The sequence below is a fragment of the Xyrauchen texanus genome, chromosome 9, assembly GCF_025860055.1.
Source record: "Xyrauchen texanus isolate HMW12.3.18 chromosome 9, RBS_HiC_50CHRs, whole genome shotgun sequence".
Taxonomy (NCBI): Eukaryota; Metazoa; Chordata; class Actinopteri; order Cypriniformes; family Catostomidae; genus Xyrauchen; species Xyrauchen texanus.
Genome location: NC_068284.1, coordinates 14,286,901 through 14,314,500, shown reverse-complemented (window position 1 = coordinate 14,314,500; position 27,600 = coordinate 14,286,901). Strand labels below are relative to the sequence as shown.

General features: G+C 37.3%; 2 protein-coding genes across 2 annotated transcripts; both read left to right on the top strand.

The window, feature by feature from the left end:
- The first annotated feature begins 1,913 nt into the window (after positions 1 to 1,913).
- Positions 1,914 to 6,845, top strand: slc25a24l (solute carrier family 25 member 24, like). The gene is made up of 10 exons (XM_052134380.1): positions 1,914 to 2,081; positions 2,201 to 2,327; positions 2,440 to 2,527; positions 2,742 to 2,853; positions 4,051 to 4,209; positions 4,381 to 4,518; positions 4,602 to 4,709; positions 5,679 to 5,846; positions 6,030 to 6,168; positions 6,359 to 6,845. Exons 1-10 carry the CDS (start codon positions 1,959 to 1,961, stop codon positions 6,541 to 6,543), a joined length of 1,347 nt encoding a protein of 448 aa, XP_051990340.1. The 5' UTR covers positions 1,914 to 1,958; the 3' UTR covers positions 6,544 to 6,845.
- A 3,066-nt stretch (positions 6,846 to 9,911) lies between these two features.
- On the top strand, positions 9,912 to 22,060 carry LOC127649318 (coatomer subunit epsilon-like). Its single transcript, XM_052134373.1, has 10 exons — positions 9,912 to 10,042; positions 10,214 to 10,276; positions 10,481 to 10,581; positions 10,723 to 10,875; positions 10,984 to 11,037; positions 18,628 to 18,709; positions 20,546 to 20,701; positions 21,049 to 21,117; positions 21,615 to 21,689; positions 21,871 to 22,060. The coding sequence occupies exons 1-10, from the start codon at positions 9,941 to 9,943 to the stop codon at positions 21,916 to 21,918; spliced, it is 903 nt and encodes a 300-aa protein (XP_051990333.1). The 5' UTR covers positions 9,912 to 9,940; the 3' UTR covers positions 21,919 to 22,060.
- The last annotated feature ends 5,540 nt before the right edge of the window (positions 22,061 to 27,600 follow it).

The window sequence follows — 27,600 nt, the reverse complement described above, 5'->3', positions numbered from 1 at the left end:
TATTCTATGCCGTTTTGTAGTGTAGAAAGTGCAAGTAGTGTGGGATGTTGGACACTCATACAATCAGCAGTCGCAGCTTGTCCTCAGGAGGAGGCTTCATGTGTCAGTATGAAAACAATTGCTTGGAATTATTTGTTGGAGATTGTTGGAGACAAGTGTAGATCTGTATATCACAATGTAATTTATTAAATGGCTCACCCTCACCTTGTGACTGTTCACAAAACATTTTTTTAACACTGAGCTTATAACCTATTCAACCATATTGCCCTTTTTGTATATTAGTGGTCTTGTTGTGTATCAATGGACACTTTCTTCAAATTGGAATTTATTGATGAAAGGATCTGAAGGAAACACTACACATAACATGGTAAGTGACACTGGCAGTCAATGGGTCTGAGAAGAGACACTGGTAGGCCCGGGGGTTGGTGAGAAAGACTGGCAGGAATGTGGCTGAAGACAGATGCTAACAGCCACTTGGGCTGGCAAGGGACACTGGCAGTTATTGATCCTGATGATACACACTGGTAGGCACTGGGGCTGGTGAGGGATTGTGGCAGGCACTATAGCAGATGATACATCCTGGGCCGGTGAGAGACACTGGCAGGTACTGCGGCTGAACATAATCATGAAAGGTACTCAGGCTGGTGAGAGGCAGGAATTCGACTATTGACAGGTACTGGCATACATTGGGGCCGGTGAGACACTGGCAGGGACAGGGACTGGTGTCAGACACTGACAGGCATTGTAGCCAATAATAGACACCAGATAGCAATGAGGCTGGTGAAAGATAATGGCAGATACTGGGGCTGAATACAAACACTTGCAAGCACTGGGGCTGGTGAGGCACACTTGCACTCAGTGGAGCTAACGACAGCTTCTGGCAGGCATTGGGTAGGTTAGAAACTCTGGCAGGCATTGTGGCTGAACACAGACACTGACAGGTACTAGGGCTAGTGAGACAGACAATGGTAGGCATTTGGGCTGGTGTGGGAAAGTGACAGGCACTGGAGCTGTTGACAGATACTGACAGTGACATTTTATATATATATATATATATATATATATATATATATATATATATATATATATATATATATATATATATATATATATATATATATATATATATATTTTTTTTTGGGCTAAATAAATTGACTTTTAAATTTACAAGATATTTACAAGACTGAAATGCAAACAAGTAGAAATAAACTGCTGCTGATTTATTTCCAGATCTTATAATATTACTGGTGGCAGCCTTCCGAAACCTTTGTTCTTTTCAAAATATTAGATATTGGATATAATATTAGCATAAAATGGCAAATATAAGTGTGGTCAGGCACAGGTTTACATCTAGAAATCTGTTGTGTTAGTAAATAGACTCAAAATGCACAGATTCAATAAATTGTCAACATGTTTATTTATTTTTAGAAACAATTTTCAATTATAAGTGTAAATTCTTGGGCAAGAAGGTGCTCATCTCTGGTTGATATAAATTCAAATGTTGCATCTTTATTAGCCATTAACAACAAAAACTCACAAAAATGTCAAGAAATATTGTTGATTTATAACCTCTTAGAATTGTTTCCCTCTGGCTGTTGTTTGTTTTCATTTATTAATTTTTATTTTGTTGCATTGTTATTTTTCTATTTTACTGTAATCAACTTCTGTAAGTATGCGGATTGTTCTTGATATTAATTATTAAAAATAAATAATAATAAAATAAATAAACATCACAGTGCCATCTGCTGCTTAGCATCGGTATAGCACGCATGTTTCCCCAGTGACGGGATGACACTGCACTGCACTGGACCACCACAAAGAACTCCATCCTGTGCAGAACCTACGAGGAGACTCATGACTCAGCGTTATCGAGATAAGGTCAATATATAATAATTTACCATAACAATATAATACTTGAAACACGTGTCTTTAACTTTTATTTGTATAGCTATTTAATCATGGATCATTTTCGCGGCTTGTTTGATAAACTCGACAAGGATGAAGACGGATTCATATCAGTTGAAGAACTGCATAGTGAAATGCGAAGAATAGGTGTGGTACCAGTTTGTGAAAAGGCGCAAGTAAGATCTTTTTTGTGCAATTAATTGCTGATTTAAATACAGTTGCACAATTATGAGAAATTGTACTTTTATGCAAGTTGGTTTACATTATCTGCATCAAAGATACTTCCTTCATTCAGGCCATCATGTCCAAATATGACCAAAATGAGGATGGACTTCTAAGCTATGAGGAATTCCTCATTTACATGACAGACAGAGAGAAGCATTGGAAAATAGACTTCCATGCCCTTGACAGAAAGAAATGTGGTAAGTTGTCTGTGACAAATCCTCCTATTTATAGTCTTATAACTGGTCACTGTTGAATGTTGTTAAAGGTGATCTGAGCTCACAAACAAAGTGCCATCTCTTCTCTGATTAGGAACAATTGACCTGGAGGATATCATGACTCTATTTAAAGAATTAGGTGTGGTTTTATCAAAACCCAACGCAAGGAGGATCATTCAAATGTAAGACTTGATAAGATCACGCAAGATCATCCCATAGAATCCATATCTTTGTTCTGCTGATAAAGAAAATGTTGATCAAATCAGGCCAACTAAAGAATTCTGGGTCCCCTTGATTTGAACAGTATTTTTATTGTGGCATTTGCATTTTCACATTGTTTATGTAGCATTTGATGTTTGTGAATAAAGTTGTCCTATGATTATGTTTGTTTATTAGAATGGATAGAGACAATTCTATGACAGTAGACTGGGAGGAATTTCTTCAGCATGTTATCATTAACCCAGCAGATAACATTGGAGAGCTGGTATCTTCCTGGAAACATAACCTGGTAAAGATTCAAATACTCGTTTCTCTCTTAAACCACTTTGAAAGCATACTTTAGTTCAATGTTTTGCACATAGCAGTTGTTCTCTGATTAAAAGCCAGATTTAATCATGTGCGGGATATGAATTGTTGACATTTATTTACATTTACATTTATTAATTTGGCAGACACATTTATCCAAAGCGATATCTTAAACTTGATAAAATGCTATTCTTGATATCAGCAAAATAAATACTACTAGTGAAAATGCTAATTTTGTATATGTGCACTAGTAAACATTAATTCTTGATATAATACATAGAATTTCAACTAGTAACAAAACATGATTCTTTTATAACAATAATTACATTTTTACTAGTGCAGATGTACATTCCTGATATCAACAATTGAAATACAACCAGTAAAATGCAATTTTTTTATGTTGGTATTCATTAATGGCAATGTTAATTTCAGATATCTATAGGGTAACTATTTAGAAAGTCTTTTAAAGGGATAGTTTACCGAAATATTAAAATTCTCACATAATTTACTCAACCTCATGCCATTCCAGGTGTGTATGACTTTCTGCAGAACACAAACAAAGAATTTTAGAAAAATATCTCAGCTCTGTAGGTCCATACAATGCAAGTAAATGGTGGCCAGAAATGTGAAGGTCCAAAAAACACATAAAGGCAACATAAAAGTAATGGGACAGTGGTTAAATCCATATCTTCAGAAGCGATATGATAGGTATGAGTGAGAAACAGACCAATATTTAAGTCCCTTTTTTACTATAAATTTCCCTCCCTGCTGATTAGGCGGCTATATGCACGAAGAATGTAAATCGTTAAAAACAAAAGAAGAAGAATGTGCAAGTGAATGTGGAGATTGATTGTAAAACATGATGTAAATGTTGATCTGTTTCTCACCCTCACCTATCATATCACTTTTGATAATATAGATTTAAGCACTGGAGTTGTATTAGTATTATGTGCTTTTTGGACCTTCAAAGTTCTGGTCACATTCACTTGCATTGTATGGACCTACAGATCTGAGGTATTTTTCTATAAACCTTTGTTTGTGTTCAGCAGAAGAAAGTCATACATATATGGGATGGCATGAGGGTGGGTAAGTGATGAGAGAATTTTCATTTTTGAGTGAACTATCCCTTATCCCATTTTAGGGGTTTAGTTTATGAATGAATTTGGTGGTGTTCTTATAGGTATTTGATGTAGGTGAGAGTCGCCCTGTGCCTATTGAGCTAACCCAGGAGGAGACTGACCTATCTGTCTGGGGGAATTTTATATTGGCTGCAGGCTTGTCAGATGCAGTATCTAGAACTGTGACCGCACCAATTGACCAGTTAAAGACCCGACTTCAGGTAGTTTCCCACACTTGCTGTGAAATTCACTTTGAAGGCCTGTTTTAGCTACAGTAGGTTGAAGCTAGGTTTTAGTTGGAAAATAATTTGTATTTCCGTGTCTGGTTTTAGAGTATGCACAATGTACATGATTTTATTTATGAATAAAATACTGTATCCACACAATGATAGGTTTTTGGATCCAGTGCTGTGTCTCTGGGATTCAGAGAGCTACAGACTGGAGGTTTTAGATCAATGTGGCAAGGAAATGCTGTAAATGTCCTTAAAGGAACACCACAATCAGTGCTTCAGTGCTTCATCTATGCACAGGTGAGCACAGAAACATGCACACGCTTATGCTCATACTCTATATGCACGATGTCCAAACATCCTTTGTTTGTTTCTTCTTACAGATGAGGATGTATACTCTTGGCGAGAGGGACAGTCTGTCGGTGCATCAAAGGTTTGGACTGGGCTGTGTGTCAGGGGCTGTAGCACATGCTGTGTTCTACCCCTTAGAGGTATCAGAGAGATGCAACAGGTTGGAGTTCCTTACTGTTAGGTGTTGTCTTTCAATTGTGTTGTCTTGCAAAAGGACCAAACAACCATCACAAACAGCCACGCATTAACCAAGTAAAACAATGTTATTTTTACAAATAACCAAATGAAGTCGCCAAAGTATTCAACTTTTTTCTTAGGCCACATCCACACCAATACATTTTAGTTTGAAAACCTCTTAATTTCACTACATTTACACCTTTCATCCACACTAGAATGGCGTTGTCCTCCACAAAAAATGTGAGCATTTTGAAAACGGTCTCCATTACAGAATAACTTGGAAAGTGATGACTCAGGTAAAGGAAAACGAAAGTTTTAAATGGACTAGTTTGGACCTGGCCTAAGAAGTACTAGGCTAAAATGTTCTGTATACCTTCCTTGCAGTTTATGCGAGTCCTGTTTATGTTCCTGTTGTGTCTTGCAACGCTTTTGTATACTTCAAATTCTATTACAACAATAGTTCATCCGAAGGGCAAATTCTTTCATCAATATATATTTTTTAAGAATGTTCTCACCGACTGCCCTTTTCCATTCATTGAAAGCTCATTGTGATCAGTGGTTGTCAAGTAAAAAAAAGGTTTAAAAACAACATAGAAGTAGCCCATATATTACAATATTCAAACTGGCCATGTTTAGACTTGGTGCATCCCGATTGCATCCCAATTGGTTGCATGGCAGACACGTAGTTTTGCCAATAATGTGCCAAGTTTGCATACAGTATGTGCATGTGTGAATGAGATTTGAAAGCTACAGTGGAGGGAAAGATTTTTAGTGAATAACAGCTTAAATTTGCTCTGTTCCTAATACAAAGACATAATAGGGCTTCAGAAGACTTGGAATATATTGCACAAGTTGTATGGACTTACATTTTAGTTGTTTTTCGGTGAACTGTAAGCTGATTTATGACTGACTTGTAATTCTACTAATGGCAGGTGCTGAAAGTAAGACTTAATCTCCAGCCTGCTGGCACCTACATTGGAGTACTGGGATGTGCCAAGTTGATTTACCATAATGAGTCTGTGGCAGCTTTCTACAGAGGGTTCAAACCCAGCATACTCTGCATGATACCCTATGCTGGCGTGGAATGTGCAGTGCATCAGGTAAGTCGGAGCTATAGAGAAAGTATACAAGTTTCAGGCAGTGTGGCTGCTCAATAGGCAAGCTGAAACCTAGCCTTTATGTTCTTCTCACCTTAAATTTAATCAAGATACAGTTGCCTGCCGTTGACCAATGGTCGCTTCTTGTAGAGATTCACGTTTTATACCTTTCTCCTCTGGTGGCAGTCAATTATGAACTGGGCCAGACAGGACACAGCCCACATCAGCGACCCCAAACTCTTCCTCTTCAGTTTTGCAGCGTTCGCATCAGGACAGGCCACCAGTTACCCTCTCGCTGTCATCAGAACACAGCAGCAAGCTCTAGGTAAAGGTTACCCTGAAATAATCATAATTATATGCATTTTTATTTACTGATCGTAGTAAATGTCTACAATGTTTTTCATTCTGGCTAATTTGAAACTATTTCAATTAATTTCTTGTGAATGTTAAGCACTGAATATTTGTTTTTTTAATGGTCACTGTGCTGTTTTTTTTTTTTTTTTTTACAATTTTAGCTATCTGTTCAACCTCACAGAAACCTGCACATGCTCTTCAAGGTCTCATTGGAATCTATGAGCAGTACGGAGTCAGAGGCTTCTATAACGGAATGGGTGCTAGCTTTGTGAGGGCTGTTCCTTGCGCTTTGCTGAATTATAGCCTGACCACAAAAATTGAGACATTGCTTTCTTCATTGCCATAATATAGAACAAGAGTTGAGGAAAGATGCCATGTAACTCTTTCTTGATTTGTTGTTCTTTTACTCTAGTTTGTTTGTTTTAGTTTTGGAAGGTCACATATTTTTAATGCACCAATATCACAAGGTTACAAACATCCAATTTGCTGTTGTATACTCTATCATTTTTATCATTGTTCTTTTATGGATTGATGTTAAAGTGTGATTGCAATACTAAGCTAGTTGAAAACAAACACGGTATAACACAGAGCAGGCAGCACAAGGATTGCAGAACCCAAGCAGATTTTAAACAGAATAAATGTTCAATAAAACAATGATCTTTCTTGAAGCAATACTCTTAATAGATAGGAAGGTAATGGCAAATGTAGCCAAGTGCAAGAAAAGGAATAAGCAAACAAGGGAAAGCTATGCTCAGTTCACATTCAAATCCTCAAAAAGTATTAGCACTGAATATTTCAATTAAAACTTGCTATATTTCATGCTTAGGAAAAGCCTTACAGTTGAACTCAGTATTTTTTCTTCATAAAAATGGTTTCTCCTAAAGACATGAATTGTAATTTTGCAATGTATGTGAATCATGAGCACTCACATTAAGATGAAGACTCCAGTCATTTCAGTAAACGTATAAAAGCTGTGTTATTCTACATGGAGAGGGTCCACACAAGGCGGCTGCCATGTTAGAATCACATGACCAGTCGAATACTACTGGCTTAATCTCAGTAACCGTCCTGTTATTGGACACTTTCACTCATTGATTAAATTAATCATGGCTGAATACCAAATTTCAACAATGGCATCTGAAACTGAAAACTAGTGATTATAATGATGCTGCATCCAAGCTGCTAGGTGTCAGTGTAAGTCCAAGATGACGTAAACACAAAAGATACTGAGTGCACCTTTAAAAGGAAAAAAATGAAAATTCTGTCATCATTTAATCTTTCTTCCTTCAGAGTAACACCAAATGACACAAAATAAAAGACAGAATGTTAGCCTCAGTCACCATTTACTTTCATTCAGGGCCGTAACCACAATATACATTGAGGAGGACAAGTCTCCCCAACAATTAGATATGGGCAGATTGTCCCCCCAAATAATTGATATCCTTGTTGCTGTTTGGTTGTTGAGTTCATTATGCACCACTGTTTAATTGTCATTAAGTTGTTGCAGGAATAACATAATGGTTTAAAATAGTTTGAAGTGGAACCTCATGGATTATTCCAGTGCCACACATCACGCACGCATCACTGTCAGCAGTTCAGGTTAAGGGTTTGTGTCATGTGAGATGTAAGTTTATAACTAAACATGCAATATTTGCCTGCAATCATGACTGAATTATGATTACGATTTATGATTGCAATGTTGAACAGACCAACAGTAATTTCCAATGGTGGAAACTATTCACCATTTGGTGAAATTCACCGTTTTGAATTAAAAACATGTCACGTAGAGTACGTGATTCTTATGCCATTCATAATTTTGAATGTGAAAACATTAACAGAGCAGTTTTCAGCATGTCAGGCTTAAGACAAAGAGTGAATCGTGTGTATGTTATAAAGGGATTGAATGAATGTGGTTATCTAGTAAGTTTCTGAAGTTCCTTTTTAGAAAATGTACTTGATATTGTCTTAGAAATGTATCTGTAACATAAAGTAGAGGGTTTTCACCCTCAGGTCAGAACTAGAACATGGTGAGACCTGTGACGTGTGACTTCAATTTAGTGTTTTTTTAGGTTTTGGCAAGGACAGTGCCATATATTCTTAATGCAAATATTATTAGGTAATTATTTAAAATCAATGTAAGTTTTCTAAATAATGTCTTTGTCTTTAATTCATTCTGAATGTTGTGCAGCATATCCTAAGAGTCTGCTTTTAAAAGAGACTGTTTAATTTTGAGGATGTCTTGTCAGGTCTGTGACAAGATGAGCCACCAGTTAAAGGAGTAGTTCACCAAAAAATACTCTCAAATACAAAAATGACTCTCTCATTTACTCACCTTTATGTTGTTCAAAACCCATATGCTGGGTTTTTGTCTTGGAACATAAAAATCTATATTTTAAGCAGCTATGGCATAGAATAACAGTTTATAGTGAGCAGAAGCTGTCAAGCTTCATAAAGGAGAAATACTATAAAGCATTATTAAAGGTTCAGTATAAAGACATCATAACAGTAGTCCATATGACAAGTGCACTATATTCCAAGCTTTCTTGGGGCCATACAACAGCTATGTGTTGTAGACTACTTTTATGGTATATTAATTATAAAAATTATTTAATAATTAACAATAATATTAATAATACAAGTTTGTATTGTAGCCAATACGGTTCCGGAGTTAGGAGCAAAAACGCGAATTAGCTAATTATACCGACAGGTGTGGCTGATGGTCACAAAATTTGATATGTGGCTTCGAGTTGACACCCTGCTTGTGTATAGTAATTCCCATAACCCTCTGCTATTCTCAATACGAGTTACACGTTTTTGTGTGGAAAAAAACTTTCTTGAAGAAAATATGTTAAGATTCTACTGGAGAAAAAAACAATGAGGTTAACTTGATGGGATTTTACAGATACATCAATAATGAAAATAAATTCTAATTATAGCATATTCATATTTTCTATGATAGGCCTACAGCACAAAAAGAAAGAAAAGATGACTAAAACAATTAAGGCAAATTGCTAGCAATGTCACATTGGTAGTCTTGTACTATGTGAAAAAATATTTTAAAACCAAACAATTATACAATTTTGGCCTTTATCGCCTTTAAACCCTTTATTCAAAAAATTGTTGCATTCAGATATATATAGACCTATATTTTGTTTCACAGAAGAAGATAAAAAAGTCATACAAGTTTGAAATGAGGGTTACAGGGTTTTTATTTTTGGGTGAGCTAGGCCTACTGTATACATTTAACGTCATATTTGTTTTTATTAATGTTTCTTAAAATACCCTAACCATTTATAATGCTGTAATACTGTATCTTTATTTATTTTTTTATTATGAATGCTATGAAAAAGCAGCTGCTAGACTTTTCTTTAAGGTGCCACAAGAGGCGACAGCTCACAAAAACCGGTTCGAGTTCATCAAAGATTTGATAACGGCACGGATCTAACGTGGCCATTGTGACGTCAGGCCTGTGTATATAATGCAACACCCTCGCAGCCTAAGTCTCGCGATAGTCTTATTCACTGCTCCTAAGGTTATGTTTAGATGTAGATGTAGATGTAGATGTAGATGTAGATGTAGATGTAGTGGTAAGGTTAGGTTTATGGGTTAGTGTAAGGTTTCTGTAGGACTCCAAATCAACACAATTTTGTGAACGTTGCATGTGGCTCTCGCGAGACTTCAGGTAACTGGGAGGTTACCTTCTAGACACGATCTGACATCGGTAAAGTTTACGTTTCACAAACATGGCGGCGCAGCAGGGTGAAGTGGATGAGCTGTTTGATGTGAAAAATGCCTTTTACATCGGCAGTTATCAACACTGCATTAACGAAGCCCAGAAAGTAAAGGTGAGTCCAAATAAATAGTCTAGAACTGCTGGAGCATTTCTTTATTTGCTGTATGTCTGTTTTCTATCAGGCTAATTCATTAGTTTGTTCAGTTATGAAGTTGAATACTTTAAAACGTTGTGTTTATCAAATGCTGAACCACAATGTTCAACTGTGTTTGTGCATTTTTAGACATCTGGGCCAGAAAAAGAAACGGAGAAAAACATTTTTCTGTACCGTGCATACATTGCTCAGGTAAATTTTGTTTACCATCGGTTTGACATAATGATATGTTGATTTGTAGTGTTGAGATTCTGAATAAATTAAATAAACAACAATTTCAACATGACGGGTTTATTAACATACTATATGAAACGTTTCCCATCCATGTCGTTTTCTCATATTCATATTATTCAAAGAATGTGCTTCAAGTAGTTATTGATGCATGTTTTTCCATAGAGAAAGTATGGCGTGGTACTGGATGAAATTAAGCCCAGCTCCTCAGAGGAATTGCAGGCTGTTAGGATGTTTGCAGAGTACCTTTCCAATGAAGACAAGAGGTTTGTGCAATCAGAATAAATCAGAAATGCAAAACAAATTACTTTATGGTGGCCTGACATGCAGTTCCATGCATCTATGACTTGTTCTGAATGAAGTGAACTAGATCATGTACCTGATGGCACAGTATTTACTTCTCTTAGGGATGCAATAGTGACAGAACTGGACAAAAAGATGTCTAAGAGTGTTGATGTTTCCAACACTATTTTCCTGCTGATGGCAGCTTGCATTTATCTGCACGAGATGAACACAGATGCTGCATTACGCACCTTGCACCAGGGAGACAGTCTGGAGTGGTGGGTGGTGAATTAATTTTTGATCCTATTAAGATTCAAAATCCTAATGTAATAAATTGGTTTACTAATCTATAAGTTGCCCAACATAATTTTGTCTTTCTCTTGTAGCATGGCTATGGCTGTCCAGATACTTCTAAAATTGGACAGAGTTGATATGGCAAGGTATTGGTATCTTTGTGTGTGTGTATGAATGCTATTTGCAGATTTTAGAAAATTTAAAGGGGTCATGACATGCCTTTAGTATTATATGAATATATTCTTTGAGGTTCACTTATAATATGAGTAAATTTATTTTCCACAAAAACACACAATATTTGTAAAAAATGAGCAGTGATTATTCCACTTTCGCTCAGTTTTGGGGCTGCTTCTCATTTAAGAATTGACCGTAAACACCAAACGTTTTGATTGGTTCTCTGCTCTTGACTTATATGCTCTCTCTTCTTGCCATGGCACTGCTCACCACTATATGGAAGTAAATTCATGACTAAAGTCTTTGAAGCATAAAAGCATATTGAATTGCTGTAATCGAAATAATGAATGCATTGTATTGTCAGTGCTTGCTTTTAAATGTGTTGCATTTAGAGTTACAAAATGTGCATTTTGGGAGGCTGAAATTTAACATTGTTGTATTTTTAAGCATTGAATTTGGAAAAATTTCACAATTAATTTAATTATTAAAAATTCAACAATAAATATTTAATTTAAAAATAAATTTCCAAAATATTCAGTTCATTTGAAAATACCATCTAGATTTTCAACAGGTAAAATTCAGCCCATTCTATTTCGCTTAACAAAATTCACTTCTTCAAATTCAATGGTTCATATTGGAAATTCAACCTTCCACGTCCGGGAACTGCAGGAAAAGCAGCAAAGTACCATTTAGAGGTTGACCAATATATTGGTTTTATCTATTAATCGACACTGTTAACAGATGTCTGGAACTATCGGTTATAGGCAAAAATCCACACTGATAGGTTTTCCACGTTGCGTCTGGTGCTAGAGCTGCTGGGAAGGGTCCGCTGTCGTTATACACTATGAGAGCGGCCTCGAGGCAAAATAAAACTGTCGCTTAACTGATGCTTTGGTGTTTGTTTTGACAATTGAGACAACACTCTGCATCGAGCTGAACACTTAAGTCGGATTTAAAACATCAACAACGAAAATGTATGTATACAGTACACTACTGTACACATTGTCATATCATTATAAAGTAATTCATTTGTTGACTAGATGGTGCATTAGTAGAGAACAGCTGTATGATTGTCAACAAGGCTGAGAGGACGCTAACCTCAAGCGGTTAGAACAATGTAACAAAAATACATGCGAGTCCTGCCCATATGTTCAAATGTCACGATTGTTACCATCTAGTACCATCTATTTGCATTAGTTTATATCCAGCTGGTCATGTTTATACATTCGTCAGCCAGCTAAGTTGCATATTTAAAGCTAGTTATGTGAGAAAGCAAATTAATATCTTCATGCAGCCGAGAGAAACGTATAAACAAATCAGAAACCCATCTGATTTCATTTAAAAAAAATGATCCTTACTGTAATACGATGACTTCAGATCGACCACATTCTTGTGCGGAAAGAGGCTAGACACAGCGCAACAAATACAGTTTAACATAAAGCAGGTGTCTTAATATGCTTTTAAAGTTCTTTATAATTGGCACATAAAAAACAGTGCTCCAGCACGAGATGCTGATTAATCAAAAACAATTGGAAACAAAGATGTTCGTCTAGTGTGCATTTAAATAGAAAAACAAATGGATGGTTTTAAAAGTGTTTGGTTTGAACAGCCCCGTGCAGTTGGTGGAGGTCTTTGGCAGTTGCGTCTTGCTCTCTAATAAGTGTTTCTCAGATTAAGCAATGAGTTGTTTAAATGCTTTGTCAGTTAAGATGTTCTCTAGATTCTTGCGTTCTGTTGTGTTTTATCTGATTGAACAGCCCCTGGTCTGGGCTCATAATTTGAGCTGCTTCACCACCAAGTTCAGCTGAATACCACTGCTATCTGTGAATATTGCTACTCTACATACAGTACTGAATAAAAAAAAAGAATGTGGTATTTCACTGTTATTATGAAGCTTGAGTCTGGGGTAGTAGGAATCAATGCAAGTGTAACACCATGTGAACTGTCTATTGAAGGCCCCCTTAAAATTATATATTACAATAAAAATAATGAATGAATGAATGAATGAATGAATGAATGAAAAAATGAATTAGGCCTAAATCAATAAACAATAGGCTTACCGTTTGTGCACGAGTTTGTACAAAGTGGCCGCATGTAGTATTAAATTCAGAAGGAATGATGTCAATGTTATACTATATCTACAGGGTACTTGTCTATATTGGCGCATCTTCCCACATTTCTTTAAAAACTCTCATCTTCCTCTCTGACACCAAAGAGTGCTGTCACGTCACGTGCACATTGTTATGCATTGATGATCAGTTTGGATGTGAAGTGCAGATTACTGCTTAATCAGTGAATGTTTGTACATTTACCCTATGTTAGTGCTCATCAGTTAACCTCATTCTACATTTTATATTGTCTTCACAGACCCTAGAAGCTTGCACCCGATGGTCGACCCACAGATGATAAATGAAACTTTGCAAACGTACAGTTGATGAACAAAGCAGTGATTGTGTAAAAACAGTAGATCGTAGCTTCCAGCACAACAAATTATTTCAAAACTTTGTATTTAAATATGAAGTTAATTAGTTTTATTATTTAGGAAAATAATTTTTAACAGTTCTCAACGAGCTAAATTACAAGTATTTATAAAGTTATGTGCAAATCTTTGAATGTGCAACATTATACGGTCAGATTTCACCACTTAACAATGGTGCGTCGTGTTCGTTTTCGCGTTTCGAAAAAAGGAGAGAACATTCACAACTTTGCATGTAGATAACGCTCTTAAGAGCTAAGACCCAGTTATCAGAAAAACACAGCCTTTGTTTCTCATGATCAATGCACTTGGCTGGGAGCTCTCTCCATTTCAGTTTTAAATGTTTAGAAGCAATGGCAGCTTAGAAAGAAATGGCGTGCAAAACAACATACATTAAGAGAAATGTCAAGAGATATAAAGCTCTCGCTCCCTCATTACACATGCGTTTTGTACCAGTGTAGGCGGTGCTCGCATTGCGGTTTCAGGGGTGGCCCTTGCCATGTTTACATTGAACAAGAACTCCATTGAGCTACATACACATACATATTTGATTTGACTAAACCCAATGTAAATAAACACAAATTTTGTTATCCAAAGGCATTTGGGATCTGTTTTACCTCGCCTCATAGATAAGTGCCTTGTCAAAACTCTTTAAATTAGATTCAGTTGACCACAGATTTTAAACTGGTGTCACTTGGTTTCTTTAACTGTTGCAATTCATATAGTAGTTAAAAAAAATACATACGGGTATAAAAGGCAGCTGGATGGAGTTCATTCAGATTTTTTCTTCCAAGATGAGTGGTTGTGTATCAGCAAGCTGAATCCACTGCTGTTCCAATTCACCTCTAAAGAAGCGTTTGCTGTTGGATATACGGCGCATTCCATCAGCTTTCTGTCCATCAGCACTAAAATAGTGTATTTCTCCTCTAAAGTGTAATATTTCATCTATTAGAGCAAACACATTGATGTTGAATGTCTTTAAGACTTGTCTTTTTAAAGATGCCTTTCCGTCTCTGTGTAGTTCCTGGGTGCGGTCGTTACCTCTCCGCCTCTGACGGCCACGATCGCTGCCTTACGTGTCTGTGCAGTAATCACTGTGAGGAAGCATTCGTGGATGGTTCATGTTCTCACTGCGAGTACATGACCAAGGCAACGCGTTCCTCCTCCTGGGGGAAAGCCACGTCAGCTGTCCCCTCCGTTGGTCCTTCTACCTATGGGTATGACACCGCCCCAGTTGATGCTGAAGGTCAATTCGGGGTCTTCTATGTGTACGGTTCCGCCGGTTAATACCCCACAGACCGTTAATTCCCCGGTATGCTCGTTTGCTCCCATCCAGTTCTGGGATGAGACAGGCAGCTCGCCTCTGTGCCAGCCAAATGTCTCTTTCGGAGCTCTCGGGTTGGATGAGATGTTGAGTGCTGCATCAGAGAGCGCCTTGGTGATGTCAGACGCAGAGGAATCGACCGGCTGGTGCCTTTGGGTGTGCCAGCTCAATCTGAGGCCAACGCGGAGCTGACCGCTATGCTTGCCCGTGCCACCGCGAGCACTCGAGGCTTGATGACTGGTTCTTCGGGTTGGCACGCCTATTGCGGCAACACCTCCCTCCAGTCCCCTTCTTCCCAGAGGTGCATGAGCTGACGAGGTAGTGGTAGGCACCTTTCACTGCCCGAACCTGATCCTTCAGCTCGCCCGCTCTCACTACCCTTGACGGCGGAGTGGCCGAGGTTTATGCCACGATTCGCCAGGTGGATATGGCGGTTACGGCACATCTGTGCCCATTGAGGTCCACGACCTGGTGGAGTCGCCCGGCACACCCATCACTAACCAGTAGGACTATGTTGTCTCTGGCGACCAAAGCCTACAGTGCTGCCGGTCAGGCCACCTCCCTGCATGCCTTGGCCCTCTTTCATGTCCATCAGGCCAATGTGCTAAAAGAGCTGCACGAGGGTAGTTCTGATCACGTTGTGCTACAAGAACTCGTCCTCCGTGTGACAGGTCATGGTGCGCACACTCTGGCAGATGATGTCCACTCTCGTGGTCCAGGAGCGCCACCTGTGGCTGAACTTGGTTGAGATGAGGGACTTGGACAAGGCACATTTCCTGAAAGTGGCCATCTCCCAGGTTGGCCTTTTCGGCGACACCAAGGACATCGCCCAGCAGTATCCATATTGTCGAAAAAAAAGAGCAATTTCCTCTCTCTTCGGACATAAGCCACACCGCCGGCCAGCCGCTTTCCAACCCATCATGCTGGTTGGCCAGGACCGTCCGAGTCAGCTATGCGATTCAATTCGCCAGGCGACTGACATGGTTCCGTGGCGTTCACTTCATGTCAGTGAAGGGTAACAACGCTGTCATCCTACATGCGGAAAAGGGCACGATAGAGCCTGTCCCTCCAGCCGAGGTGAGGCAAGGGTTTTACAGTCCTTCATTAATCCAGAAAAAGGGTGGTGGGTTGTGGCCAATCCTGGACCAGCTAGTTCTGAACCAGGCCTCACACAGACTCCCATTCAAAAAGCACATTTTGACGTGTATCCGGCATCAAGATTGGTTCGCGGCTGTACACCTGAAGGATGCGTACTTTCACATCTCTATTTTACCTTGACACATGCACTTCCTACTTTCCGCTTTCAGCTGTCAGGCGTAGCAGTACAAGGTCATCCCCTTCGGCCTGTCCCTGTCCCCTCGTGTCTTCACGAAGGTCGCAGAGGCAGCCCTTGCCCTGTTAAGGGAAGTGGGCATTCGCATACTCTTACCTCGATAATTGGCTGATTATAGCGCACTCGAGAGTTACTGTGTTCACACAGAGACCTAGTGCCCGTTTAGGGCTTTGGGTCAACTGGGAAAAGAGCAAACGCTCCGTGGTTCAGAGCATCTCTTTTCTCGGTATGGAGTGAGCCTACTTGCACAGCAACTTATTAAGCGTTCCTTATTCTCTGATAAACTGTGAAAATACATTTACATACATTTTTTACATTTATGCATTTGGCAGACGCTTTTATCCAAAGCGACTTACAGAGCCCTTATTACAGGGACAATCCCCCCGGAGCAACCTGGAGTTAATTGCCTTGCTCAAGGACACAATGGTGGTGGCTGTGGGAATCGAACCAACAACCTTCAGATCACCAGTTTACCAGTTATGTGTATTAGACCACTACGCCACCAACACTCCACAGAATGTTGGCACAAAACCCTGTCTAGACCCTTCTCTTACTAATACGGTTTGTGTCACAGGCATTCCTTTTTCTCTACCTGTAGCTCTGGTCTTCAGCAGTCAACACACACAATTGCATTGCACCACCTACTGGAGAGAACGGATAGTATCAGGTTGAGTTTTTGCATTGGTACGTTGTTGGTTTTCCTGCAGTTCCCAGATGTGGAAGGATGAATTTCCAACTGAATTTGAACCACTGAATTTGAGGAAGCACATTTTGTTAAGCAAAATAGAATGGGCTGAATTTTACCTGTCGAAAAATCTTGATGGTATTTTCAAATTAACTGAATATTTTGTAAATTAAATTAGAAAGGTGAATATTTTGATGAATTTTTAATAATGTAATTAGTTGTGAAATGTTTCTAAATTAAATATTCAATTCTTAAAAATACAACAATGTGGTGGTGGCGTAGTGGACTAAAGCACATAACTGGTTATCAGAAGGTTGTTGGTTCTAACCCCACAGCCACCACAATTGTGTCCTTGAGCATGGCACTTAACTCCAGGTTGCTTCGGGGGGATTGTCCCTTTAATAATTGCACTGTAAATCGCTTTGGATAAAAGCGTCTGACAAATGCATAAATGTAAATGTTAAATTTCAGCCTTCCAAAATGCAACTCTGTAAATTCAACGCATTTAAATGCAAGCACTGATAATACAATACATTTAATTTTTTTATAAGAGCAATTTAACATTTTATGCTTCAAAGAATTAAGTCATGAATTTACTTTCATATCACTACTGGGTGCGCTATGGACGTGATAAATTAGGCTTTGGTGTTTTGTTTTGGAGGTGCTCCCATACAAATGTCTACTGCTGTGTGACATCAAAATGTGGAGGAAGTAGAGAACGAGTCATTTTGTCAACTTGTTTTCAACAAATGCTATTTTTTTTTTTTTCGATGAGGATGAAGTTTTGAGTTCTGAAAATTAAAGTTTGTTTTTATAGTACAAAGACCTCTTATATATCAAAAGATCAAGAATAATTTGATTCTTCTTGTCATGACCCCTTAAGAAAATATTGGTCCCTTTTATTTGATAAAATGTTTTGCTATAAATAAGAAAATACTCCTGCCTTTAGAAGAATGAGCTTTATTGCTAAGTATGCTTACACATACAAGGAATTTGTCTTGTGACAGAAGCTTCCAATGCACAAACAATACAAGACAGAAAAAAAATAATAATAGAATAAAAAGCGAAATAGAAAATTTAAGTATATATATATATAAATAAATACACAATAAGACAATACATATGTACTAATACAAATCTGTTATATACAGATCATCTGATTATAGGGAATGTAATGGCAGAAGAGGTAGCATTTTTTTGGATAAATAGACTAAGCTGTGTATTGCACATAATTATTGCTCAATGGGGCAGTTTTAACTATTCATGAGATTGATAGCCTGTGGGGAAAAAACTGTTCTTGTGCCTGACTGTTCTGCTGCTTGGAGCTCTGTAGCACCTGCCAAGAAGGCAGCAGTTCAAAAAGGTAGTGGGCAGGGCGAGTGGGGTCCAGAGGGATTTTTTTTCCTGCCCTTTTCCTTACTCTGGAAGTGTATAGTTCTTGAAGGAAGGGGTCAACCAATAATCTGTTCAGCAGTCCATTAGTTAATAGCACATTCAATGAGAACAAAATGTAGGGCTTAATTTTAACTTGCAGTAAATGTATTGGATCATGAGAAATGGCCTCTATAGGGCAGGTGGTTAAACAGGAAGTTTTGAAAAAGTAAGAGGGATTGATGAAATAACTGATGCACTGATTAATCACACACAAAATAAGACCAGAAATGTTATAGGATCAGTTTGGATTATATGTTGACTTTATATGTTAATTATAATAGAGCTGTTGTGTTTGTCATTGTCTCACCAGAAAAGAGCTAAAGAAGATGCAAGATCAAGATGAAGATGCCACCCTAACCCAGCTTGCTACCGCTTGGGTCAACCTTGCAATTGTGGGTATTAACCCGCATTTCCTTTTTTGAAGTCTTATTCACATTCTTGATTCAGTGAAAAACATCAAAAGTGCCTTCTAAAGCAATAGTTCTCCAAAAAATGATAATTCTCTTATCATTTACTCACCTTTATGTAGTCTCAAACTCATATGATTTTCTTCAGATGAACACAAATTAAGATATTTTAATGGAGATATGTCTGTTTGTATATACAATGCAAGTGAATGGTGACACAATTTTCAAGCTTTTAAACAGATATAAAAGCATCATAAAGGTAATCCATAAGACACTGGCGTTTAATCAATTTCCTCTTAAGTGATATGATTTGAGTGATATGGTTTTGGCTGATGTCAAGGTTTAAAGTGAAAAAGGAGATTTATTTGGATCTTTTCTAACACAGAACTGGCTGGATTACTCAGAAGTCATAGATTAAACCACTGGAGTCATATGAATTACCTTTATGCTGCCTTTGTGTTTTTTGGAACTTGTAACATTGGTCACCATTCACTTGCATTGTATGGACAAACAGACTCCAAGTCTCCATTAAATATCTTCGTTTTTGTTCAACGGAAGAAAGAAAGTCATACAAGTTAGAGATGACATAAGGGTGAGTAAATGATTAGAGATATATGATTTTAGGGTGAACTATTCCTTTAAAAAACCTTAAACATAAATAAATACAAATAATTGGTTTATATAACATCCTCCACTACATACACATGATGACTTTTATATGTATGTCTTTCGACTTGCTTATGTACATATTTGTTGAGTTCTTTTTTTTCTCCATAAATGTTTTCAGCATTTTCTGAGTTTACTGTCACTTTAACCCTCCAAGGTCTAAGGGGTCTTAAGTCCGCCTGGCATTATTTTGATATTTTGGCTTCTGGAATGGTCAATTTTCATAGCAGAGTGAAGAGAGTCATATTTCTGGATTCTATAGATTCTCATCTACAATGTGGATGCATTGTAAATACACTTCTTGAGAAATTTTACATGTTCTGATGTGATATATCACCAAAAAAATACAAAAAGCGGATATTCAATTTTGTTGTTTTTATTATATAAAAAATATTAAACATAAATGAATAAGGAATTTTACAACAAATATTTATTCCTCAAAGGCTTTAGAACAACTTCAAAAGAAATTGGGTGAAAAAATATAAAGAAACAAAACAACTATTTACATTTCTGTGACTATAGTCACCATAAGTTTTTTTTTGGGTTGAAAAACATAAGAAAATATAATAGGGAAAAAACCGTTCATGTGAATGGAATAAGAAGCTGTATAAATGGAGTAATATCCAAAAACACCACAAGATGGAACTGTTGCACCACTGATTGATGTGCTTTTCATCAGTCATTCTCTGCCACACTTGGCTGAAAGGAATTTCACACCCCTCCCCCCTTTTACTCCAATGACATCTGACCATGTCATTCTTTGCTTTTGGTCTGTGATTGGTTCACACACACACAGATCTTTGATTGGTTTACACACACCAACAGCGTTTTATATCATTAGATAAAATAAAGTACAATGTCTTTGTTTTATGGTAAAATCTATAATAATAATGCTATAGATTTGCACTAAAATACTGGAAGGCTTATCATTCATGGAAGTCAACACAGTCTATGCAGACGAATGTCAGCTTTTTCATAAAAAACAACAAAAAAAAAAGTAAGTTAATACCTTGATCCATTCCAAAGTTATTAATAGATATGTCAGAGGTGCGCACTTTGACGCTCTGGATCGTCAGTCGACTTAGAAGGGTTAATAAAGGTCTGTCCTTAATAACTGGGATTTAAATGTCTTTCTCGCCCTCCCTCCATTAATAGGGAGGAGAGAAATTGCTGGATGCATTCTACATCTTCCAGGAAATGTCAGACAAGTACTCCCCCACACTGCTGCTACTGAGCGGTCAGGCTGCCAGTCACATGGCTCAGAATAAGTGGGATGAGGCCGAGTCAGTTCTACAGGATGCTCTTGACAAAGTAAGATTTCAGTATGATGCATTTAGTCTAATTAGGGGCAAATTCTGCTTCTTTTCCCATTAATTCTTATGTTGACCTTAAAAATGCTGTAAATTAGTAGATGTGAATGGAAAACAAGCATTTCTATAAAAAATGTCATAGGAAATCTAGTATAAGCATTTGGTTTAATGCATGTCTGAGGTGACGAAGAAGTCTAAATGCTTCAGAAAAATGTCAGAATTACCATTAAGATTGCAGTGCAGAATTAACACATTCAGTGACTGTTCAGTGAGCTGGCTTTTTTCATTTGAAGCTATTCATGTTTATCCAAGTGAAATGTCATGATTTTGTCCTTTGATCTTTTATAGGACAGTAGTCACCCTGAGACACTTATCAACCTCATTGTGTTGACGCAGCATTTAGGCAAGCCTCCTGAGGTAAGTTCCGTGAAAATACACGTTCTTGGCACAGACTGAGGAAACCATCTGCAGATTGTGGATGTTTATATTTTAATGGTGCACTTATTAACTTTTGTCTTTGTGTCATCTTGGACTTACACTGACTCTTGACGGCTTGGATGCAGCATCATTTAAAATCACTAGTTTTCAGTTTCAGATATCATTGTTGAAATTTGGTATTCACAGTCAGCCATGATGACTTTAATCAATGATTGAAAGTGTCCAATAACAGGACGGTTACTGAGATTAAGCGAGTATTATTCGACTGGTCATGTGATTCTAACATGGCAGCCCCCATGTGTGGACCCTCTCTATGTAGAATAAAACAGCTAACATATTTGGAGAACTTTATAAACCAATGTATTTGAAGGGGTTTTGTTATACACTTCCATTTTACGTAGTTGAAAATGTATCAGTTGTGTAGCATGGTCTTTTTCTAAAGCATATTATAGATGCTCATAGTGCCTGTGTTTCAGGTTACAAATCGTTATTTGTCTCAACTGAAAGATGCACACAAATCTCATCCTTTCATTAAGGAATATCTTGCTAAGGTAAGGTTACCCAGTCTTGCAATACACATTAGATATTAAAGAGCAATTACACCTTATATTTGTAGACATATTGTGAGGGAATGTTGTGAGGATGTTGATTGGAATAGTAGATTTAGCTGTGAACCATTGTTTAATGTTTACTTAACTCTTAGAAGTAATTAAAACTAATTGTTTTCCACAGGAGAATGAATTTGACAGACTTTCCATGCAATACGCCCCCAGCGCCTGAAGGAAAGAAGTTTTTATTTATACCGCTCCTATGATGCAACACATTGTTATTTCTGCTCTTCCTTCCTCACATTTTGTTGCTTTGTCTTTTTGTCATCCGAGAAACTCTACAAACATTCCTCTATGATGGTTAAATAAACATGTTAATATCATACTTATTGTTGTTGCATTATTGGAATGTTTTTGACTATTAATGTTTTGCTAAACTCGAAACAAAAGCAAAAGGTCACTGAAAAAAGATGTGTTGGATTTACTTAAAATATACAGTATATGCTGCATTTTTTAATCATGTTTTTAATGGAAATTAAACTTATGGTCATTTTATACCAGCATAACTAAAAACCTTTGTTAGATATACACAAATGTTTCAGTTCATTCAACTTTATTTACTATTTATTTAAGGTATGTCACACACATAAGATTTAACAACTAAATAGCATGTTGTTTCAAATTAACATTTATATTATTGTCTTCATTTAATTTAATTCACCTAATGGTGACTTTACACGAAACAGCTATATACAGTAAAACAACATCAATAATACTAAAAAGAGCTAAACATCTTTATGATTTCGTAATAACAACTAATTAAATACGCACACAATTTATTTTTGAGCAAACAAACATGCTTAAACTATTTAAGCGTAAGGGATTTTGGGTATTCCCCACAACCTGATCGTTTGTGTTAGTGGTAGGCCTACTTAAAATCTGAATTTTATGGATTTTTAAGACTTTTTAAGATTATTCCTCCTATGTATCTTTTTGTGTTGTACACATTAATGCAAATGAAGTAAAGCGGAGTAGAAGCTATGAGTTTTCTTACGTTATGGTTGTTCAGCCAACAAACGTTCTGTAGACATCTGTCCATTGACCCTTTCATTTAGGTTATAGCAAACCAGTGCATACAATTATAACAGCATTATAAAATAACATTATAAAATTATTCTTTAATTCAGACTTATTCGAAACCCTACTATGATCTCCACATGTCATCTAGGTTGGTTCATCACGTTTGACAGATGCTGATACAATGTTATTTTGTCTCCACCATTCTTTACTCTCTTTTTTTATTTTTTGTTACTAAAATATTGTGAAGCCGGATTATATTTATACAGTATAGCCTACATTTATGCAATGCTTTTTGTATTCTATCAAAGTCTTTTTAGCAAATCAGTCCACTTTCAGACATCTTTGGACTGCATAAGGTGCTCGCATAAAAAATGAGGTCAGTTAGAATCACTGCTTTATTTTAAGAATGTGAAATGTTTATTATGCATTCGGTCTCAAACATTTGGCTCATTGGTTGCTTCCACCTGAGAGAGCCCCTCACTGATTTTGTTTTGAACAAGAAGCTCTTGCCCCTATTTCGCCATTTCAAAGCCTTTCTATCAAACTAATCCAAGAAGTTTAATTACACCCCATTATCTCACATTTGCACTCAGTGTTTAATTCAGACATTTATTTAAATGTTGCCTCGAGCATAAGGCTGAACCCAAAATTACATATTAATAAGTCCCCTTTCTGCTGGTCAGAGTGGATTGTGAGGGAGGTTTATACACTCGTGACCTATATGAGAGTGGAGTGTTGAGATCCTTTGAAAATATGGTTCAACATTTTAGGATTCCCAGATCTCAGCTCTTTTGGTATTTACAGCTGTACCACCTGCTCTGTACTATCTTTTGGAGTAGTATACACCCCCCTAAATTTGGCAGACACTCTGGGAATAGTGATTTACTGCTTTTGGAAAAGGTCATGAGGCATCAGTGTATATTATTCCTTGCTAATTCAGAGTCTGGGGGACGGAGCTTTAACTTCGCTCAAGAGATTATGTTAGATCTAAACTTGGTATTGGAGGAGGGAGTGTGGGCTAGGATTCTAAAAAACATCAAGACTACATCTAGAGATGCAAGGGTGTGCCTTATGCAATTCAAGATTATACATACTGTAGATTCTATTGGATCCCCTCTAGATTGTATAGGCTGGGTCTTAAAGACACACCCACCTGCTGGCTTTGCCAATCAGAAGATGGGAACATAGCTCATGTTTTTGGTGGTCAGTTAAGATAAGACCTGGTCGGTGTTATGATAGACAGACAGGTTATCCTTCGAGTATGGAAGATGGCTGGAGTGCCCTCGTTTCACGAGTGTTACGAGGAGATGGGCAGGGTAGCAGAATTGGAAGAGTTGGAATGTTCGGGAGGAAGGGTTGTAAATAATATAATGTGATGTTATTTGAAGTCAATAAAATTGTTGATAAGAAAGAGAATGTGAAATGTCGGGGGCCTGGGTAGCTCAGCAAGTAAAGACAATGACTACCAACCCTGAAGTTGCAAGTTCTAATCCAGGGTGTGTTGAGTGACTTCATGTCAGGTCTCCTAAGCAACCAAATTGGCCTGAATGCTAGGGAGCATAGAGTCACATGGGGTAACCTCCTCGTGGTTGCTATGATGTGGTTCTCGCTCTCGGTGGGGCACAAGGTGAGCTGTGCGTGGATGCTGCGGAGAACAGAGTGAAGCCTCCACAGGCGCTCAACAAGCCACGTGATTAGATGTGCAGAATGAAGCCATAACGAGAACTTAGAGTGTATTGGGAATTGGGCATTCCAAATTGGGGAGAAAATAATACAGAAAAAGAATGTGAAATATCATAATAATATTAAAGAGAATAATTTATTTCTGCTTTTATTTCTTTTATCACACTTCCAGTGGGTCAGAAGTTTACATACTCTTTCTTAGTATTTGGTAGCATTGTCTTTACATTTTTAACTTGGGTCAAACATTTTGGGTAGCCTTCCACAAGCTTCTCACAATAAGTTGCTGAAATTTTGGCCCATTCCTCCAGACAGAACTGGTGTAATTGAGTCAGGTTTGTAGGCCTCCTTGCTCACGCACACTTTTTTAGTTCTGCCCACAAATTATCTATCGGTTTGTGGTCGGGGCTTTGTGATGCCTTGACTTTGGAGGTATGCTTGGGGTCATTGTCCATTTGGAAGACCCATTTGCGACCAAGCTTTAACTTCCTGGCTGATGTCTTGAGATGTTGCTTCAATATATCCACATAATTTTCTGTCCTCATGATGTCATCTATTTTGTGAAGTGCACCAGTCCCTTCTGCAGCAAAGCAACCCCACAACATGATGCTACCACCCCCATGTTCACGGTTGGGATGGTGTTCTTCAGTTTGCAATCCTCGTTTTTCCCTCCAAACATAACAATGGTCATTATGGCCAAACAATTCAGTATTTGTTTAATTAGTCCAGAGGACATTTCTCCAAAAATTAAGATCTTTGTCCCCATGTGCACTTGCAAACTGTAGTCTGGCTTTTTTATGGCGGTTTTGGAGCAGTGACTTCTTCCTTGCTGAGCAGCATTTCAGGTTTTGTCGATATAGGACACTTTGGATATAGGATGTCGGGATTGATTTGCACTTTTCGCACCAAACTACGTTAATTTCTAGTAGACAGAATGCTCCAGTTATGACAGTTATGATGGCTCTGTGGTCCCATGGTGTTTATACTTGCATACTATTGTTTGTACAGATGAACGTGATACCTTCTGGCATTTGGAAATTGCTCCCAAGGATGAACCGGACTTGTGGAGGTCCACAATCTTTTTCTAAAGTCTTGGCTGATTTCTTTTGATTTTCCCATGATGTCAAGCTAAGAAGCACTGAGTTTGAAGGTAGGACTTAAAATACATCCACAGGTATACTTTCAATTCAGTACACCTCCTATCAGAATCGAAGGCTTGACATCATTTTCTTGAAATTGACAAGCTGCTAATGCAAATTTTTTACCTACTGGTGTGATATAGTCAATTAAAAGTGAAACAGTCTGTCTGTAAACAGTTTCTGGAAAAATTACTTGCAGAAAGTAGATGTTCCAAACGACTGGCCAAAACTATAGTTTGCTAATATTAAATCTGTGGAGTAGTTAAAAAAATGTGTTTTAATGACTTCTGACTTCAACTGTATATTAGACCACAATTTTACTAGCTTGCCACTTGCATATCCACCATTAAATTAAATGTTACTTAATTTGTTGTAAAAACAAACATTTTTTCATTGATCACAAAGCTCAGTTTATCCTAAAGGAGGAACTTGTATGCTATATTTTTATACTATATATGTTGTAATTGCATAGTTACAGCGCCTCACAATATTTCAGTAAAATAATGTCAAAGTAATTCCTTCGAGTTGTCCTTCGTTTTCTGATGTTAAAAATAATTACATTTGTTTTGCTGACATTGCTGCTAGTGTTTGGAGATGCAGTCAGTCATAGGTGAATAGTGAGCATAATTTAGGGATGACGCAGCAGCTCTGTAAGGCTGAGTGCTTTGAAAAATTTACCAAACACTCAGGATGCGCTACCTACACAATGTGTTATAAAAAGAACCCATACAAAGTGTTTTTAGTCTTGAAAACATAGTGTCTGCACTTATTCATTGCACTTATATTTGCAGAGTACCCAGTTGCAGATAGATGTACTCAGCTCCCTGAGTTTTAAGACCAGTTTTGAAGAAGTTATTGTGTTAAAGGCAAAGCTGTAGGCAATAAATCATAAGCATCCTGTCCTACATATTACATTTGATGTGCTCAATGACTGTGTGAAAGGCTGGGGAAAAGGTGTTATATGCAGATTTGTTTGTGCTATTTGCAACTGAAGATAGTCCAAGGATATGTGAACGATACAATCAATATGGGAAATAACTATTTTTCTAAAGCACTTAAAGGCGCACTGTGTAATATTTCTTTTACACACCGAAATTAATCTGTTTAAAATAATTTGCACTTTGACATGAGTTTTTTTAAATGTATTTATTTATTTACATGGGGCAGATCACCTCAGAGGGCCCACTATATTGAGATCACATGACTAACTGAATAAACTTTATCTTAGTATCCCCCTATTACACTTTTGCTTGTGAAATAAATGAATCATATCTTACAAGAGCATTTATTCAATGGAATCAGTGTGTGATGCTGCATCCAAACCACTAGGTGTCAGTATAAGTCCAAGACAACTGCAATATCAGCCAATTAAAGATAAACAGAAAATTATACCTTGGTAACACTTTACATGAGTGTTCCCTTTGTTAAGGGTTTATAAAGGGGTTCATTAATAACTCATAAATAATTTACATATGAATTATAAAGCATTGATTGGTGATTATAACAACATGAATAAAAAGGGTGATTTTTTTTTTTTTGTATGCAATACTTGCCAAATAGTGATCAATTTAGTTCACATGTTATACATGCTTAATAAACACACTTAAACATTCTTCAGTCAGTCTTACAGTCAGTGATATAAAGCCTGCTGTAAGGCGTGTGAGGAATTTTGCAATCAGTGTAAACAATGATACACTTATCAATCTGTTGATTTGTGATCTACACTTATTATTTTAGTCAATACTTCATAATAATATGAAAATATCAGGTCATAATTATAAAATACTTCTTTGTTTTGAGAGTAGCACCCACATTAACCACATATATTTTTTTTAAATATGTATTTTGAATAAAAAAGATAAATGAATGCTCTGCCTGTGATATTTAACTAAACATTTAAGTATGCAAATGTGTCCTTACTACAGCCCTTAATCCAAGAGACTGCTTTCAATCTGATTATAAAGCTGTCAACACAAACAGAGGTCATTTGACTTATAAGTTCTCATATATTTACT